General features: G+C 37.2%; 1 protein-coding gene across 1 annotated transcript; it reads right to left on the bottom strand.

The window, feature by feature from the left end:
* Positions 1-334: 334 nt before the first annotated feature.
* On the bottom strand, positions 335-17424 carry LOC139724238 (uncharacterized). Its single transcript, XM_071635382.1, has 21 exons — positions 17355-17424; positions 16614-16852; positions 15789-15956; positions 15259-15319; positions 14316-14464; positions 13263-13349; positions 12440-12640; positions 11706-11799; positions 11219-11298; positions 9552-9689; positions 8868-8926; positions 8226-8355; positions 7403-7567; positions 6446-6536; positions 5837-6003; positions 5146-5220; positions 4279-4364; positions 3695-3743; positions 2757-2870; positions 1366-1449; positions 335-523 (listed from the first exon to the last, which is right to left on the bottom strand). Exons 1-21 carry the CDS (start codon positions 17422-17424, stop codon positions 335-337), a joined length of 2496 nt encoding a protein of 831 aa, XP_071491483.1.

The raw sequence follows: 17424 nt of genomic DNA on the forward strand, positions 1-17424 counted from the left end.
AACCAAGTTGCAATTTCAGGTAAGATTGCATTGAAACACAATGCAGCTTAAGTCATCAATATTCCACTGAATAATTTGTTTAAATTTCAAGTGCTATGCAAACCCTTTTTTGGGATGCACATTTCGTGATGAGCATAGATTGATGTTTGCTAATCTCAGGGATGGACATTTTGTGATGAATGTAAGTTCACTTTTGCTAATTACTTCCAATTAAGATAGTATCCATGGCAACCACAAATTTATCTAAGATTTACATAGAACTTTTATTTTGAAATATTCACTCTTTCTTGTTGTGTATCTGTATTTCAAAATCCATCCAATGTGAAAGAAGAAATTATCTGAAGAGGCTCATAATCCACTGGAAGAAACCAAGGAGAGAGGACCAGAGGCCCTCCCGTGACCTTATGACCCTCTGGAGGTCAGTGTCCGACTGGATGAAGAGGTCAATGATCCTGGCTTTGAGGTCACTGGACCAATGCTTGGGCTTGCCCTCGTTTAGGTTCAAAAGGCAGACCTGACGTATCTAGGGCACGGGCAAGAACAGAGAGGCATATATATATATATTAATATATCAGTTTTGAAAAGTGCATTCTGTTCTTCCTTCCTATTGTTTGATATTGGTTTTTAAAAGCTAACAGCATTACAAATCTTCCGATAGCCAAAAAGATTATTGCTCTGTTTGAGGTCTTGCATATAATGTTAGATATTGATTTATATGCTGTGTGATATGACATAACACCTAGGAAAAGATGTCAAAGTGTCTAAATCTATATTTTTGCAGATATAATATATATGTCTTCCTAGAGTTTGTATTTTGGTACACACGTGACCTCGCGTGTTTGTATAATGGATCCTCCTGTGTGAGTGTGTATATTTACCCATTATAATTCTTAGCATGATGCACATGTATGAAAAATATTGTCAAAGGCTGCAATTATTGTAAGGTCAACTGGACATACAAACGGGCAGAAAGTGAATTCAAGAAGCAAGAGACTGTAACATTGCTTCAAATGATTCATAGAGTCTCTAACTATCTTGTTATCAGTACATACTACTACATGTTTACATTGCTCGGAAAGTTCCGCATTTGCTCAAGCATATTTGTCACTGTGTCTACTACAAAGAGCAGAATGATGGGGATCAATTTCTACAGAATTTTCAGAACAAATAGGCTAGGAAAACTTCACTAGAATCTGGCAGTAATTCATTTTTCATTTCTTTTTCAGAAGGGATTCAAAATGGCTTGATGAAAGGTTTATTTTCTTTTCTTTGTGTGCAATCATTCTTCCAAGACCACCTTAATGGAGCAGTCTAGATCTAAATATGAGTAGGACCCCCTCCCCCCCCCAAAAAAAATCAACTTACAAATCTAGTAACGCTGAAGACTGTGTCGTAATTATCAACTGACAGGAGGGCAACCCGCTTGGCTGTCTGTAATGGAGCCTCAACCTGACATGTCATAGACAGTGACAAGAATAGGAGAAATGATGCAGACAATATATGTACAGACAGAAAATGAAATGTGAAATCAGACAAACGGAGACAGAGCAGATAAATCAGGGAATAAAGTAGGAATACACCCACCATTTTTCAATGGAGACTCTGATGAACATGGACAATAACATTATGTTATAAGAGGTCAATATCACAGTAACATTTCTGAGGTATATCATATGTACTATCCAATGAAGATGATACTTTTTTTTTTTGGTTAAATGGGACGCACTTTTAATAAGATATTTGTACAATTCCTCTGTACATGAATTCCTATCATTTTTTTTTTAAGCTTAAAGATAAGAATTGCTAATACAACTCCAAAGACATTAGAATACATTGGATTTTCTTTCATTTGTTACTGTTTTGCACAACAGACACATATCTTGAATAACTTATAGTACATGGATATACACAACTCTATATTTTGTTGTGCAGTTTAAAATGAAGTCAATTATACATATAAGTCAAATCTTCAAAGTATGTCATGTTCAACTTTTCATCCAGGAGTTATGCCTACAAGGTGTGTTTCACCAACACAAGGGGGACTTGTGTGAGATTGGCCAGACACTCATGAACATTCTGGAAGTATTTCATCATGTTAACAGTACATGAAATAGTTGATTATGTAATCTCTCTTTCTGGCAGCACATGCTGGATAAGAACTACTGTGAAAATTGTTCTGTTGGTCTTGGAAAACATTCACTATTCTAAATTTGTGTTTATGTGTTTCCCTTCTTATAGAGTTGCAGACAACATTTCTATAAGGTAAAAAGCATGTTGCCATACACAATCATATCAGTACAATGACAGAGAGTTGATCTTGGAGGGATGTTAAAGGGTGTGTTCAGTTCTGGTTGAGGTGAGAATTTAGCTTTAAACGTCTTGCGAGATATTCAGAAACCACTCTATGAGATGTCAAAGAGCATGCAATTCTAAGGGGTATCAAAAGTTTATTTGATGAAAATCGGTTTTGAAATGGCTGAGATATCCAAAAACAAGGTGAAACAAAGAGATCCTAATAAAAGGCGTGGCCTGTCGCCTTTTATTATTGTCACTTTTTTGATATCTCAGCTATTTAAAAACCAATTCTCATCAAATAAACATTAAATCCTTCTTAAAATTACATGCTCTTTCATATTTCATGAGAGGTTTCTCATCATCTCACTTAGGAATGTTCAAAACATGAATTCCCACCTCAACCAGTACTGTACAGCCCCTTTAATCCCAATTTGAATCAAACTGATGGATGGTGTTATCACCTCTCTGGAGTATGCCTCCACATTCTCCTGTCTCCTCTGGGCACAGAGACCCTGCAGTCTCCGTTCCAGTTCCATGACGCCTGAGTGGAATGCTGGGCTGCTGATAAAGTCAAGCTGCAAACAAGGTTAAAACTGAATATCTGATCATATGTGCATCAACATGGAAACAGAGCGTTTCATTGACTATAATACGCAGACATTAAAGGGTGTGTACAGTTCTGGTCGAGGTGAGGATTTAGCTTTTAATGTTTTGCGAGATATTCAGAAACCACTCTATGAGATGTCAAAGAGCATGCAATTCTAAGGGGTATGAAAAGTTTATTTGATGAAAACCGGTTTTGAAATGGCTGAGATATCCAAAAACAAGGTGAAACAAAGAGATCCTAATAAAAGGCGTTGCCTGTAGTCTTTTACTATTATCACTTTTTTGGATATCTCAGCCATTTGAAAACCAATTTTCATCAAATAAACGTTGAATCCTTCCTAAAAATTACATGCTCTTTCATATTTCATAAGAGGTTTCTCATTATCTCACTTAGGAATGCAAAAAACATGAATTCCCACCTCAACCAGTATTGTAAAGCCCCTTTAATCACATGGTTAATTCCTATTTTTATGTGAAAGTGATTAAGACCTCAACATTCAACTGATAACTCAATGTGCATAAGACTTTGATCAATGATTTAAACAACAATTTTGATTTTGGGTGATTCCACTCCAGTGAAATCTATTTTGAATTATATTTCAAGGATACACTGGTATGTAAATGTACTGCATCATCTCATTAGAAACGAAGGCTAAAAAATCCCACATAAAGTAGCACCTATTTAAAAGATTCTACAGACATGTATACACTTGGAAAACAAAAGCAAATCAATGGCAACAGAAAGCAGGCTGTAAGCCATACCACATCACCCTCTTTTCCATTCTAAACTTACCAGGTATTCCTTGTACGAAGACTTTGCACGATCTACTTCTCTAAATAGTCTGTATGAAAGAAAACAAAGTGAATGATTTCTAGAGTAAGGAAAATTGCTCGTAGAAAATAAAAACAGCTCCTCACAATCAGTGAAATCAAAGGCCTTGAACATTATATCAACATTAATTTTGTTATGCCATCTGCATCTTGAATTATTACAAATTGACAGGAATTCAATGAGAGCTAATATCTCTACTTCCACTCTCATTCTTTGTACTTTATACCATCTTGCTTCTTTTCCAAGATCTTATATAAAACAGATCATGGGGAAGATGCACAGCTACTAAAAACATAGAAATTGCATGTAAATAAGTGATGTTTGCATACAATGCATATGACTGTCGGCGCGAGGAAGAACTGCAAGAATCACTGATTTCTCACTAACACAGCAAACACAAGAGCGTTTGCATACTCACATCTGACTGCACCACATCGCGAACTTTAATACTGAAAAATCTTCATGTCTCGATCTTTCATCCTTTAGATTTATCTTATGAATCCTTTAGTTTGTTTTGAGACATCGGTGGTAAAGAAGCCAATTACCTTTCATTTAGATCTGTTTCATTAAGAGGAAGGCTCATGACAGCACTGCTAGTTCTGTCTGTTGCTGTGGTCATGACTTCTAAAATCTAAAGAAAAAAAGGAAAAGAAAGAAAAAGGTTGGCAATAAATGAAAAGTTTGAGCAGAGCAACTTAAATATTTTCCTTCTCTTAGAACAGCAGAAAATCATTTCCACTGATGTATGCACAATCATACTAACAATAAATAGAAAACAATGATCTGCACTTGAACCATTACATTTTCAGTAAGGTGTTACATGAAGAACAGCAATGTCAGTTAATAGTAACTATGACTGATGTACACCACTAGTAATCATTGCTAACACAAATAATGATTACAAAAGTAATTACAGTGGACTCCTGTTATAACAAAGTCCTCGGGACCGGCAGTTTCCCTTCGTTATATCAAAATTTTGTTATAACTGAACAAATAAACAATAAAAATACATAGAACGGATAATGTTGCTCTCTGAATTTTTACAGCGTAGTAACCGGAATTTTGTTATAACCATGTTCGCGATAACGGGAGTGCACTGTATAATAAAATGATAGCAGTTATCTCGATGTGCTTAGATGGATAGGCATTGAATTTAATAATTATTTCATACTCACATGTGTGAATAAGTTTTAATTTCCACTTGGTCTAAACCAAATATTGTTTACAACATCATCTGACTAAATGATATTATAATCTGTATTGAAAGTGATGACAATTTACACTTTAACTCATGGATAAAGATTGTACAAAAAACATCCCACTTACTGACCTCAACTACATAATCGTAATGCCAAATCAGAGGTGGATTGATAGCTTGCAAAGACACTGAGAGGAGTTGAAAGTGTCCTTACCTTTTTTTGACACGTAGCCTTGAGGATATTTTCATTCTCAATCCTGTTTTTCTCATCTGCCTCCTTCATATCTGCCTATGATCACAGAGCATAAAAGAGTTCAAACAGTAAACCCTCAAGCAAAACATGGCAATGTCACATCATATCAAAACATCATCATCCCAGCCCTAGCAATGGCACTTCTTTTTTTTTTTCATTATATCAAAAGAGCCAAGCCCCACTTAACTGCATGCTCATTTACCAAAGACAACACAAGTTGACATAAACAAATGGCATGAATACCTCATTCATTGAAATTTTGGAACTATCACATTCTATTAAACATCTTCAGTTACCTTTACATTATCCCCGCACAAAAAAAGAAGAAAAAACACATGGTAGTGATATGACTATACACGTGAAGGAAAGCTTAAACATGTAGTTTTGAAATCTGATTAGAAACTGTACATGGCATGTTTGTAGCGAATTTATTATTTTGTGTGTGTGTGTGTGAATCAGGACTTTTGGACAATTCCGCAAGCGTTTAAATTTGCCGTCTTGGAGTACAGTGAATGAACTGGAGAGTGTGTGAGCGCACATTGTATTCATGTCGCGATTGGAGCTAGTGCTTTCATCTGTTGTGAGATGAAAAGGGGCATCGACTTGCGAAATAAAAACCCCACAAAACATATCATGGAGTATAAATTACTACCTCTAGTGCACTGGTATGCAGCTTGTGGCTGGGTTCATCAGATGCTAGAGCCGCCTTCAGCAGGAAATGCTCATGGCACTTCTCCCTTCCCATCATGCTTTGCCTGTTCAATTCCTTCTCAGTTCTTGGCTCCGCACCAGAGTTACCTGTCATCTGTTGGTACAGTTCTGTATTGCAGGTGCATTGTAAAATATAACAACTTCTACAGTTAGAAGTACTTGAGGAATAGTTGTGAGACATAAAACATATAAGAAAAAATGTTTATTGTCTGTTTTCAATAATTTTAGCCATGTAATGCCCACTTCGCTGCTACAGCACCAATGCTGATGTTTACTGAAATACTATGGAGACTACCAGTATTAATTAGAGCAAGCCAAACATGTACAGGCAGACTACAGATAATGTATCTAAAAAAAATCATTTTAACAGCATTCTGCAACTTTATTTAAACATATCATATTTCCATATTCCATAATAACAGATATAGTGCAGCATTAACTCTTTGCGTGCTTTGAGTACTGATTGGCAGAGAAAACCCTCATAGCCTTGTACACACTGTCCAATGCCCCTGACATGGAAAGGGTTAAAGTCAAACAGACACAGTCTCACCCAGTGCTTCCTGCCTTGCAGACAGGAGGATATTTTCCAGCTCACGTTGGTTCTTCAGCGTGAAGGAATCTCCCAGCTTCTGGAGACTGTTCTATACAAGACAATGATTGATGTTTCACTGCAGGGCTGGTCTACATTCATTTCTGTGATAGTGCTTACTTTGTCATGTGAGAAATATAAGGGTGTTAAGTTGTCACCAGAGCCATAATGTTCAAGGCAAATTAATGCCCTTCTCATTCTCACGTGACAACTTCCTATCATCATGACACGATACATGTAATCAGTGCTGGTATGATAGTAATTTTCTCTGACAAAAAATGTATCGATAAAGATACAAATAAGAGTAAGTACACTCTTTTGTAATGCAGAAATTTGATTGACAGTACAGGAATCTATCTTGCCTCCTGAAATCATCTGTTATCTAGTACAGCAACGTTACCCTGAAGAATAGTTCTGTACTGGGCCCTTTGCATACCCATGCCCTGCTGCATAGTAACTTGCCCAGCAATCATTTTATTCATTCAATAATACCTCAAAAACTTTGCCAACACTTTGGTTAGACAAAGTAAATACAACATGAAAATGTGAGAGTCTAAACTCTTGCAACAGTGATGAAAAGAATAATGTATCATAATTCACTGACAGTCAGATCCAGGACACTATGTTCAACTGGTTAAGAATGCGTGCATCCATGTATCATTAAGATACATTTCAACTTAAAATTATTCTTTTTTTTTTTTTAAGGTAACCAGCGTCATTCACCTTACAAGAAAATTATTCCATGTTTAGGAACTCTCTGGTGCAGAATTTCATGACAGATATACAATCTATTGATTGTTCTTGGCAATCAAAATTCATAAACATCATGGAAGATCATCAAGTAACCTGAGCTATGAGCAGTATACACAATGTCAACTCTCTAACAAAACTCTTCAAGCAGTAATCAAGCTGGTCTACCTGGAGTTTGCCGAGGTGCTGCCTGAAGTACTGGCTCGTGGTAAACTTTCTCAGCTGGTCCTCAAAGGAGGAAGAACATTGGCTCCTGATGGTCACAAAGAGACGTTCAAAATCTTTGCTCCTCATTGGAAAGTCAAGCCCTGACAAACGTGCCTCGCCTTCCAACTACAGCAGGTAAGAAAGAAAGTTTGAGGCTTACACAAACTGTGTATACATCATGAACAAACGGTACCAGATTTTATGGAGCCTTGTAAAGCAAGGCAAAAAACAAACAAACAAAAAACAAAAAACAAAAAACAAAAAACATTGTATACCTGGATAGAAAAGCAGATACATGTATTTCAACCTTTTTTTCTGTATCAGCGAGTCAGATGTGCACAAATTGCGCACATGTAACTATGGAAAAGAAATAAATGTGGGACACAGAGGGTTAAATAAGAAATTCCAAGAGAATATGTTGGAAGCAATTTCAAATCTACAATCATTTTAAAACAAGGAGACGCAGCAGAAGTACTGGTATAGGTTTGCATATCTCATCTTTGACCTTAAAAACAGGGCTGTATGAGGAAAATGAGCCAGGCTCAGGACAGTGAAAAAGTTTTGCACAATACCATAGAAGTAAACTCCTTTTTGTTTGCAATGCCCCTGTGAACACTCAGTTTTCAATGTTTACTTGTCATCTCCCTCTCTCTTATCCTATCCGCCAGGGCACAGAGAGTGTAAGTATAATCTCTTTCCAAAGTGTCTATGGATAGGGAATGAAAAATATCCCACAAACGTCAGCCAAGGAACTCAGATACCAGTAAGTGTAAGAAGGCCTCACCTCCACCCTGTGTTGTACCTCACTGCAGGCTAATCTGACCTTCTTGTCATTGAGATCCTTTGTTCTCTCAAAGGTCACAACCAGCTGCTGGGTTAGTGACCGGGATGCACCTTCCAAGATGTCATTTAACCTGGAGACATGTAGTAGTGATACATTACCAGACAGCAATGGTATGATATTCTATCATTACAGTTTCTTCACTTCACCTTGTTTTATTCCATGAAAGGAAATTGACACTTGATATGCTTTGCCGACAAAATAGACACGATTTGGTGGAGATCTTCAGTCTGAATTGCATAGAATATTTTAGGGTAATTATTGAAATCATGAAAATGAAAACTGTTAATCTGCATACAAATTACCCCTCTGAGATTCATGTTATTTCATAGAAATTGGAATCAGGACATATCTACATATGGTGACAGTTAAGTTCTCCTTATGAATAAATCAAATTGCTCTGGAATTCAAACCCAGTATTGGAATGTTCTCTAGAACTCTGAGCTCACAACCCTGTCTGGTGACATTCTAAATTCAAAATCTATGAAAATGATTAATTGCTAACACATCCACAATATTGTTCAACCTTTAAAAGACTCTGGATTCCCTAATTAGTCACTAAAAAGAACATCTGGATGAGCTTACCCAAACAGGACTTGTTGAAGGAGTTTGATTGTCTTGTTAAAGGCAAGATCATGCCATGCCTGTGAAGCAGAGAAATCCATTTCTCTTTATAAATGCTTACAAAATCAAAGCTCCAATTTTTGTGTGGTTACTGCACAATTAATCTATCTGCTTTCATCTTCACTAAAGCATGTACACACTCACATAACACAACACAGAGCAGCAAAACAGAATGTTCCCACCTATTGCATAACATGTGTCCTTTATCAAACATTCTTGCTTGTGTGTTATGTGAAGTGATGACTATTCTACTTATGACTTTCGTTTAATTTCAATGTGAACGTGCCTGATCTGGCCTACAATACATTCACATCAGGAGTAGATTTCAGATATGGTTTACTACGCTTATTTACTCCATAGCTAACTAAGAGTATATTCCAAAAGTAAAAACCATAAGGTTTTTTTATTGATGTTTCTGCTCAAACAAACTGTTTTTCTTTTAGAAATTGACAACAGAAGACATAGATAAAAACTGATATTAGCACACTCGACCACTACTCTCAAGGCTCAGCTAGAATTATGTCTATTGTACAATTTGATGAAGGCAACAAAAGAGGCACCTCTATCTCCTCTGCACTCCCACTCTACCCCACCCACCTCCCCTGACAAAGAAATTAGGGACAGTCCCTCTGGGACAATTCCTACTTCAAGTTCAGCTTCATTGATGGGGCCGTTGTCATGGAGACCGTGCAACACACTCATGTCTGCATCATAGAACTTCAAGCAGTCCTCCACTGATGACTGCTCAAGATTCTGGATGAAGGATGACCATCGACTGGGTATCTGCAAAGATCGAGATTAGAAGTGGTTTCCTTAATAGCATAGATGAAAATTGAAACACTGTAAACTTGTGGAAGCACCATAAAGGAAGTTGATGGAAAATGTTGAAAGTAATCTTCATGGCCCAGTAATTTTTACATAAATGAATACTTGAAAGTTTCAACAGTGATATTCTCTTTCCGGCGATTAATCAAACGAAAACCATTTTTTATTGTCTAGATCTTTAATAGTCCAGACACATGACAGTGCAATGCCAGTGATGTCCCATATTACTGATAACCTTGGATATAAAAAACCCATGTAATCTTATTATGCTTTCAGGTTTGTGTGGTCAAATTGGCTTGAGCCTGTCATATGTTTCTATACCTTTTACTCTTTTTCTTCTTTTTTTATAAAAATGAAGTCACACAATGTGAGGCTGAATGTCTTTTCTAACAGCAGTTTTTACAAGCAATGAAAAATTCACAGGGTGTTAATTCTTGCTGTTTGTCTGATGAGTCATCGCCTCTCTCGTTGCTTCTGCTGTTCAGTGTTAGGACCCTTAAAGAAATCACTATTATCTCTATCCCTTAGTACAGTACTCTCCGCATAATCGGGTAGGCTCGAGCAGAGTGTTTCTTACCCGATTAAGTGAAGTACCCAATTAACAGAAGAACATGTCTCACTCACAATAGACACACACAATGTGTGTGTAAATGCATTTTACACTGCACCAAACACCTACACTGTATGCCTGCACGGCACATTATATATAACTTACACTTGCTCAGTCATGAACAATAATTTACACTCATTTTATGGACAAATATGTCTTCAGAAAACTTTATCATTTGACTGTAGGCTCTTCGCTAACATGCAGTCGTTTTCCGTAATGAACACGTCTCTCTGCGTGCACTAGTCACGTAGAACGTCGGGTTACTTTTCGAGAAGTGACCGGAGAATTAGGAGCTGGTGCATGGCCTGATTCTTGTTGCAAACTTATCGCATTGCGAATGTCGCTGTGGAGCATGGGATGAGCGCAAGTGTGTTCAACTCCTGTCTGTCTATGCAATTGTGAGTGCCAGTTACATGTGTAATGTTCGTTTCTGTGTGTCAAGTCGGTACTTGTACATGTATTTTCATGTTTAATCACTCCCCGAATGATGAGTCTTCTTTGCAAATTAAGCAGAGAATGCGATTAGCCGTGGAAAATTTGACATTCATGATTTCTTAAAGTGTTATATCTGCAATAAAATGTGGGTAGAAATAAGATTAGAAGACAATTATTTACCCGTTTATGCAGACAGGCAACCCGATTATCAGGTAATTTTTATGTGCATTGGAACTGATTTTGAATTCACTACCCAATTAAACGGAGTACCCGTTTAAGCAATACCCGATTATGCGGAGAGTACTGTAATACATGGTAAGCAAGTAGGCCTCTTTTGAAACATATACTTTTGGTTGTTAGGACTATGTCCTTTGGATTGTTATAGAGGATCAAGAAGTTTGCATATATGCTAGTGAACTAGTCTGTTGAAATGATACATCACCTGTGAAAGGGAGCCCTCATTGGCAGCAGTCACAAGAACGTCCAGCAAGGATGCCATTTCTGGACCACGAATTGGTTTCCCTATGGAAACACAGTAAACGGACATGTACGAAAATATACCACAAATATATGTTAGCAAAGCATTAGTACCCAAGAGGAAGGGATAAAGTTAGGATATCAAAACCCCCCATCCCCCATTTCTGCTTGTTTCTCTTCTGGACGTCAATCTTGTTTCCACCACATGACAATGGTGACTCCACTACCCTCCAGTCTACAGATTTTATGATTTATGGCATGAACTTTCTAACCTGTATTAGTGCAGGCACATTCTTGGGTGTAATACTGAATTTCCAAATGAATTAGGTACACATGTTTTCAGAGATGGGTGCATAAGATTTAGAGTAAGGTACAGGAGGATACTGGGTGATAAGTGTCATCTTCAAGGAAAGCATTGAAGAAAAACTGCAGAACTGAAAGACATCTGTCACCATTCTTCTCTTTTGGCACCAAGCCAGATTTCAGCTCTTCTATCAGCTCAGTCCTCTCTCGTCTGTAGTCTTCAGTCAAGTCTTCTTCCTTTGCCTATGAAATAGATGATTTTTTTTTTCATGAATAAAACAGGATGACAAGAGAATTCTCTGTGTTTGATTTTGTGGAGGGGAAATTAATTAAAATCATGTCGTGGCATATTTGGGAGATAACGATAATGTTCAGTCTGTAAAATTTTGAAGAACAAATATGCAATTAAGCAGAACTACTTATATTTTTTGTTGCCTGTATCATTTTTTTTTTTTTGAGAGGGCCATCATAACTGAGCTTAAAATATTCCCCATAATTTCGAATTTATACTATGTGATGCATGACATTACACTGAAAAGCATCTTGGACATGTAAGTGCACATATATATCAATACTAAAGAGAGGGTGAGGGATCTTTAATGCTCTCTTCGAACATTCCCCTAAAAAACCCAAAAAACAAACAAAACAAACAACCAATTCATGTTGAACAGAAGAATGTGAAAATATATGACAGAGAAGACATTTGTGTATTTCAAACACACAATAAATGACAAAGTGAGGTAGTGAACTCTTAACAAGATTTACATGTGAAACAGGTCCAAGAGACAATATCACAAGGTGTGTGTTTGTTGATCCCTAATCGCACTTCAATGGAAATCACGCTCAAGACCTGAGTTTAACATTGGTCTAGTCCAGTGCTTGCCTTTGACAGATCCTGCAGCAGGTCCTTGGTGGTGGCTGGGAAGAAGAGAGTCTTGCAGTCTACACGCTGGAAGACGTCCAGCAGGCTAATGCGATGATCGGCGCCCTCCCAGGCCATGGACTGCATCATGTGACGCAGCCAGCGGGCTGGATCCGACGCTGCATCGTCAGCATCCAGGGACTGGACAAAATCTTGGACTACCTGACAGTGAATGTTTACCCATGAAAAATATATTTAGAATTTCAACACGATCAACAATAGTGTCAGTGTAAATGCCACAATCAATAAGATGATGGGATCACATCAACTGTTCAAATTTGTATATGAGTACAATCATATTTTTTCTTTTTTTCACCAGCAATCCTGCTCTCATCAAGTAGATGCCTCTTTTATTTAACCCATTGATTAGTCCCAAATATACTAGGGCAGGTGTCTAAGGGAAATGCGTTTTGTCGCAAAATCAAACCATCCTCAACGGGTTAAGATACTGCAAGCGGTTTCTTCAATGTTTTCAGACTTCACACACTAGAGAGCTACACAAAAGTTTGAAATGTGCAAAATGGCATACTTTTTCTTTACTGATCTATTTCTCTAGCTTGCATAGTATCACAATGTGACTCAGTGCGACGAAATCATTCTGTACCTACTTAGCTGCATTTCGGGCTGGTGGATAAACTTTATAATTATTGCCTTCTGGATGTATCATGTAATTCATTGAACACAATATATCGATAAAATAAAAACAAATAAAAACCAAAAACCAAAAAAATTACAATACAGAAATTTAGATATTCAGTGAGAGATATTGGTCAGTCAGACTCACCCACAATAGAGGTGGAAAGGTCAAGAGGTCATGATTGAAGTCTTGGGCCCACTTGGCCCTCGAGAGTTGAGATCTAAGGGCAAATAGCTGCAGAGAAGGAAAAAAATGTTTGATAAGTAACTCCTTGATATAAGAAGCATCATAGGCCTTGTCACAGAAGAATTTATTTAAACAATAGATAACCAGAATCAATGCAGGTTTTAGAAGTATCATTGCAAAATATGACATCATCAGATTTATACATTTGTACAAGATAACAATTATTCTGGTAAATGAGCATCATAATCACATTCATTAGTCATACTTTTTACTATCACTATAACATCAGCAAAATACTTGTGACTACTGTTACTACTACTACTAAAAATGTCATAAGAAGTCGTGCCCCCCATACTTAGATTTATTTGGTGAGAACAACATACGCTAACACCTCCTGACACAGAAGAATCAAGAGATCATATGTCAGGACTAACAATCAACACAATGTACAATAATGGCAAACTCACCCATTAACATGTCTGTGTTAGGCAAGAGATGAAATTGCAATGGCAGACACACATTAATTTCTTACCTCCATCATTAAATTGTGGGTAACAATCATTGAGTGTGCCATTGAGTTTTTCACAATTGGAAACCAAATGGATACCCTGTTAACTATAGACAAATACAAAATATTCATGATGCGATAAATAGGAGTTAATGTATAAATCTTAGGATAAAATGCCATCAAAACTGTCTGGAGGAATATCCATGACAGAAGATAACAGTCAAATATGAATATAACCATAGATCTTGGGATTAAATGGTCCCATCAACATACACACAACTTTGAAAGCAAATCAACTACAGTCAAACCTGTCTTAGCGACTACCTGCTATATACAATCACTAAAAATAATTACCTCCAAGAGAAAAAGCATGTTAAAGAACCTGTCTGTAATTGCCATTTTTTTGTCTCCCTTGAGTGGCCGCTACAGACAGGTTTGACTTCTTCCATTGATGTTCTACATCTTCAGCAACACTACTGGCTGGCAGTCAGACAAATCTTGCTTACCTGTGTCCTGCGGGACAGAAGCTCCAGGTAGTCCAAATCTGCTTGATCTATGATCTTGACCGAGTTGTAAATCAGGTAGGAGCTGAGGAGGGCGGAGACAGCAAACACCTTGGCATCGTATGTCTCAGAAACATTGTTGGCTGCAAATCCTGAAACAAAAATTGGAAGTATATATCAGGTTGTTACTGATTTTTTAATGATAGATAATCTGTTAGCAATTATAAAGGTAAAAACATTGCACAAGAGGTCTGGGGACGGCATATTATGTGAAATAGCAACTGGACTTTAATCAATGAAAAACATAGATCTTGTTTGTTTTGTTAAGGGAAGAGACTGAAAAATGGGTTTAAAAGAATAATTGTTTTCTGGAACAAGCACTCTGCATACCCGTACCAACCATTTAAACATGTCATAAGGCAAACAAGCAAGTATTTTAATGTTTTTCAGCATTTTTTTCGATGCCAGCAAATCATTTTTTCTCCTTTTTTTTTCAAGAAGGAGAAGAGTAATGCAACCAGTAGCAGTTTTAAACTTGGGTATTACCAGTACTAATAATGCTTTTTCCTCTTGCGGCTTTTCATTTAAACATCTTGAGCTGATATTGCTGAAGAGAAAAAAAAATACACAACTTTTCTCGACCATTATTGGGTGAATTAAAACTCAATGCTTGCCTTAGGAACATTCTGGTTTACAACATAAAAAGTTGCTTTTGAATTGTTATAAATCTGGGGGGTGTTTCATCAATTTAGTCAGCGCTGACAAGTTGGCAGTCTCTGACAATTTCAGCAAAATCCTTGGTTTTGATTGGCTGAGATTCTCTGGTCACTGACTGTTACCATGGTGATTGTCAAAGACTGACAACTTTCATGAAACGATATCCTGACTAAATGAACTTGATGACGTTATCAAGATGATGCTCTCAGCTTATCATCCAAATTCGTACCTTCAGTATCCAAGAAGATAACCGCAACCTCCTCCCCAGAGCCAAGTGTCATTTGCGCAGGCTAGTAGGGTAGATCAAATGCTGTCATTAAGTACAAATATCAAGCACTGAGTATCCTTTTGGTTACACCGTACTTGCCAAAACTGCACTAGTATGTTATTGTTTCCGTCTTGTCCCATAATCATGTACAGAGAATATTGGCAGATGTGATTTTGCCAGATTTCTCTACAATAAGTCTGCGAGAGCACAAGTGGGTAACACTGGTGACCACAAAAAGAATTATATGTTGCACATTATATCATTATTGAGGGAAGATATTATGAATATGAGATGTCAGGGAATAATTTTCCGACTTATATTTCATTAGCGATTTCATTTGATGAAAAATATTCTAAGTGATATCCTGTACGCTTCTATGGAAGGAAATTGCTATCCAAAAGTTGGTTTATGTAGGAGTGGTGTAAAAATGCATAGCAAATAGCGATGCAATACTAGGAAAATTATTCCCTGGATATACATTGTACGCTTACCTTTCCCCACATCCAAACACCCATGGTCTCAGGCCTGAGGGAAGGGCCCACCCTGAACCCCACACTCTTCTTCTTGCCCATCAACTGGTTCAGCAAGAAGGATTTGCCAGAGTGGTACTTGCCAACAACAGCAACCACTGCCACAGACTGGTTCATTTTGAGCAAATACTGAAGAAAAAGAACAATTAACACCACAAAATACTAAACAAAACAGATTTGAGCATAAACAGATGAAGGAAAAAAAATCAAAAAGAAAAAGGGGTGGATCTTTTTCATTAAATGTAAGAGCAATATAATTTTCACTCTACAGACACCCATTAATCATTATTATGATATGGTCAAAATTGAAAACCGCAATGATGAAAGCAGAATTTGTTTTGTATTCAACAAAAACACTTGAGCTTCAAAATGCAAGATGTAGATGAAAGTCCTTGGCACCAATGCACGGTTAAATTCATGTTTATCAATCTATTCTTGATGGCCTACACATTAGATGCAATTCATGTAGTTTAGGGGTTTATAACTCTTCTACACACAAAATCCCAAACCTGATACCTCATCATGACAACAATTAGTTCAAGTGGAATCCACTTGAGTAGTGAGATAAAACAATCATTCACAAGTAACCACTGATTGGGTTTATAGACATCAAAATAATTGTCTAAATTCTAAAGAAAAACACTGATGAAATTTCAATGTATGTCCCAAAAGGAGATGAAAATCCTTATTCGAATAGAACTAAAGTGGGAAAACTAGAACCACTACAACACTGTAAAGTGGAGAAATCCATGTCCAGATCTGCAAGTTATGGGACAATTTCAGTACCTGGACATTTTCTTTAACCAGGACAAGTTTCTCATGTGAGTCATCTGGTCTTATTAGCTGCAGTGGCTGTTCAGGCAAATGGAAGAATTCCCTTGATCCATTGATTACAGGAGGCTCTATTGAAGGTTCTTGTGTTGCTACTTTAGGTCCTGATCTTGGATCCTTTCCTGGACCAAGGAAGTCGGGATCCACCTCAGACTGAACTACTTGTGATTTGCTGTCCGAGGCACACACTAAAGCTGTCAATTCAAATATTTGTGGATAAAAGATGATAAGGAGTGTTTTTGAATAGGAATCCACGACCTGCTCATGAAAAGAGCACACACAAGCACACACACACTAACATAATTGATGTAATTGATTAAAACATGCATGCAGTAGCACAAAGTAAAGATCAACCTGGACAATTTTCGGATTCCTTTAGGCCTATGTGCTATTTTATGGGGCCTTTTCTCTGAACAGTGTATATACACGCCAAACATGAGAGGAGCTTGGACTAATAACACAATTTCATCATCTTGCCAAGCGATAGGCTGTTTCTCCATTCCTATGAAGAAAAATGTAAAATATTCATATTCTAATTTTATGGAAATTATGCACAGCTAGATCTAGACCTAACGGGTTAGTTTGTTCACCAATTTGATTTGCCTTGCCAATCACCAAGCTTGATGGCAGGCCTACCTAGAAATGACCGATGATTGCTAATTCGCCGTTTTCTATTTAAAGAAAAAAAAATCTTACCAATTTCTAGTAAAATAGTGAAACAGTTGATGACGCAGAAGACAGGAATTGACGCTGACCAGCCGGCCAT

The sequence above is a fragment of the Diadema antillarum genome, unplaced genomic scaffold (assembly GCF_040938485.1).
Source record: "Diadema antillarum isolate AM-2024a unplaced genomic scaffold, OU_Dant_1.0 scf00000208, whole genome shotgun sequence".
Classification (NCBI taxonomy): domain Eukaryota; kingdom Metazoa; phylum Echinodermata; class Echinoidea; order Diadematoida; family Diadematidae; genus Diadema; species Diadema antillarum.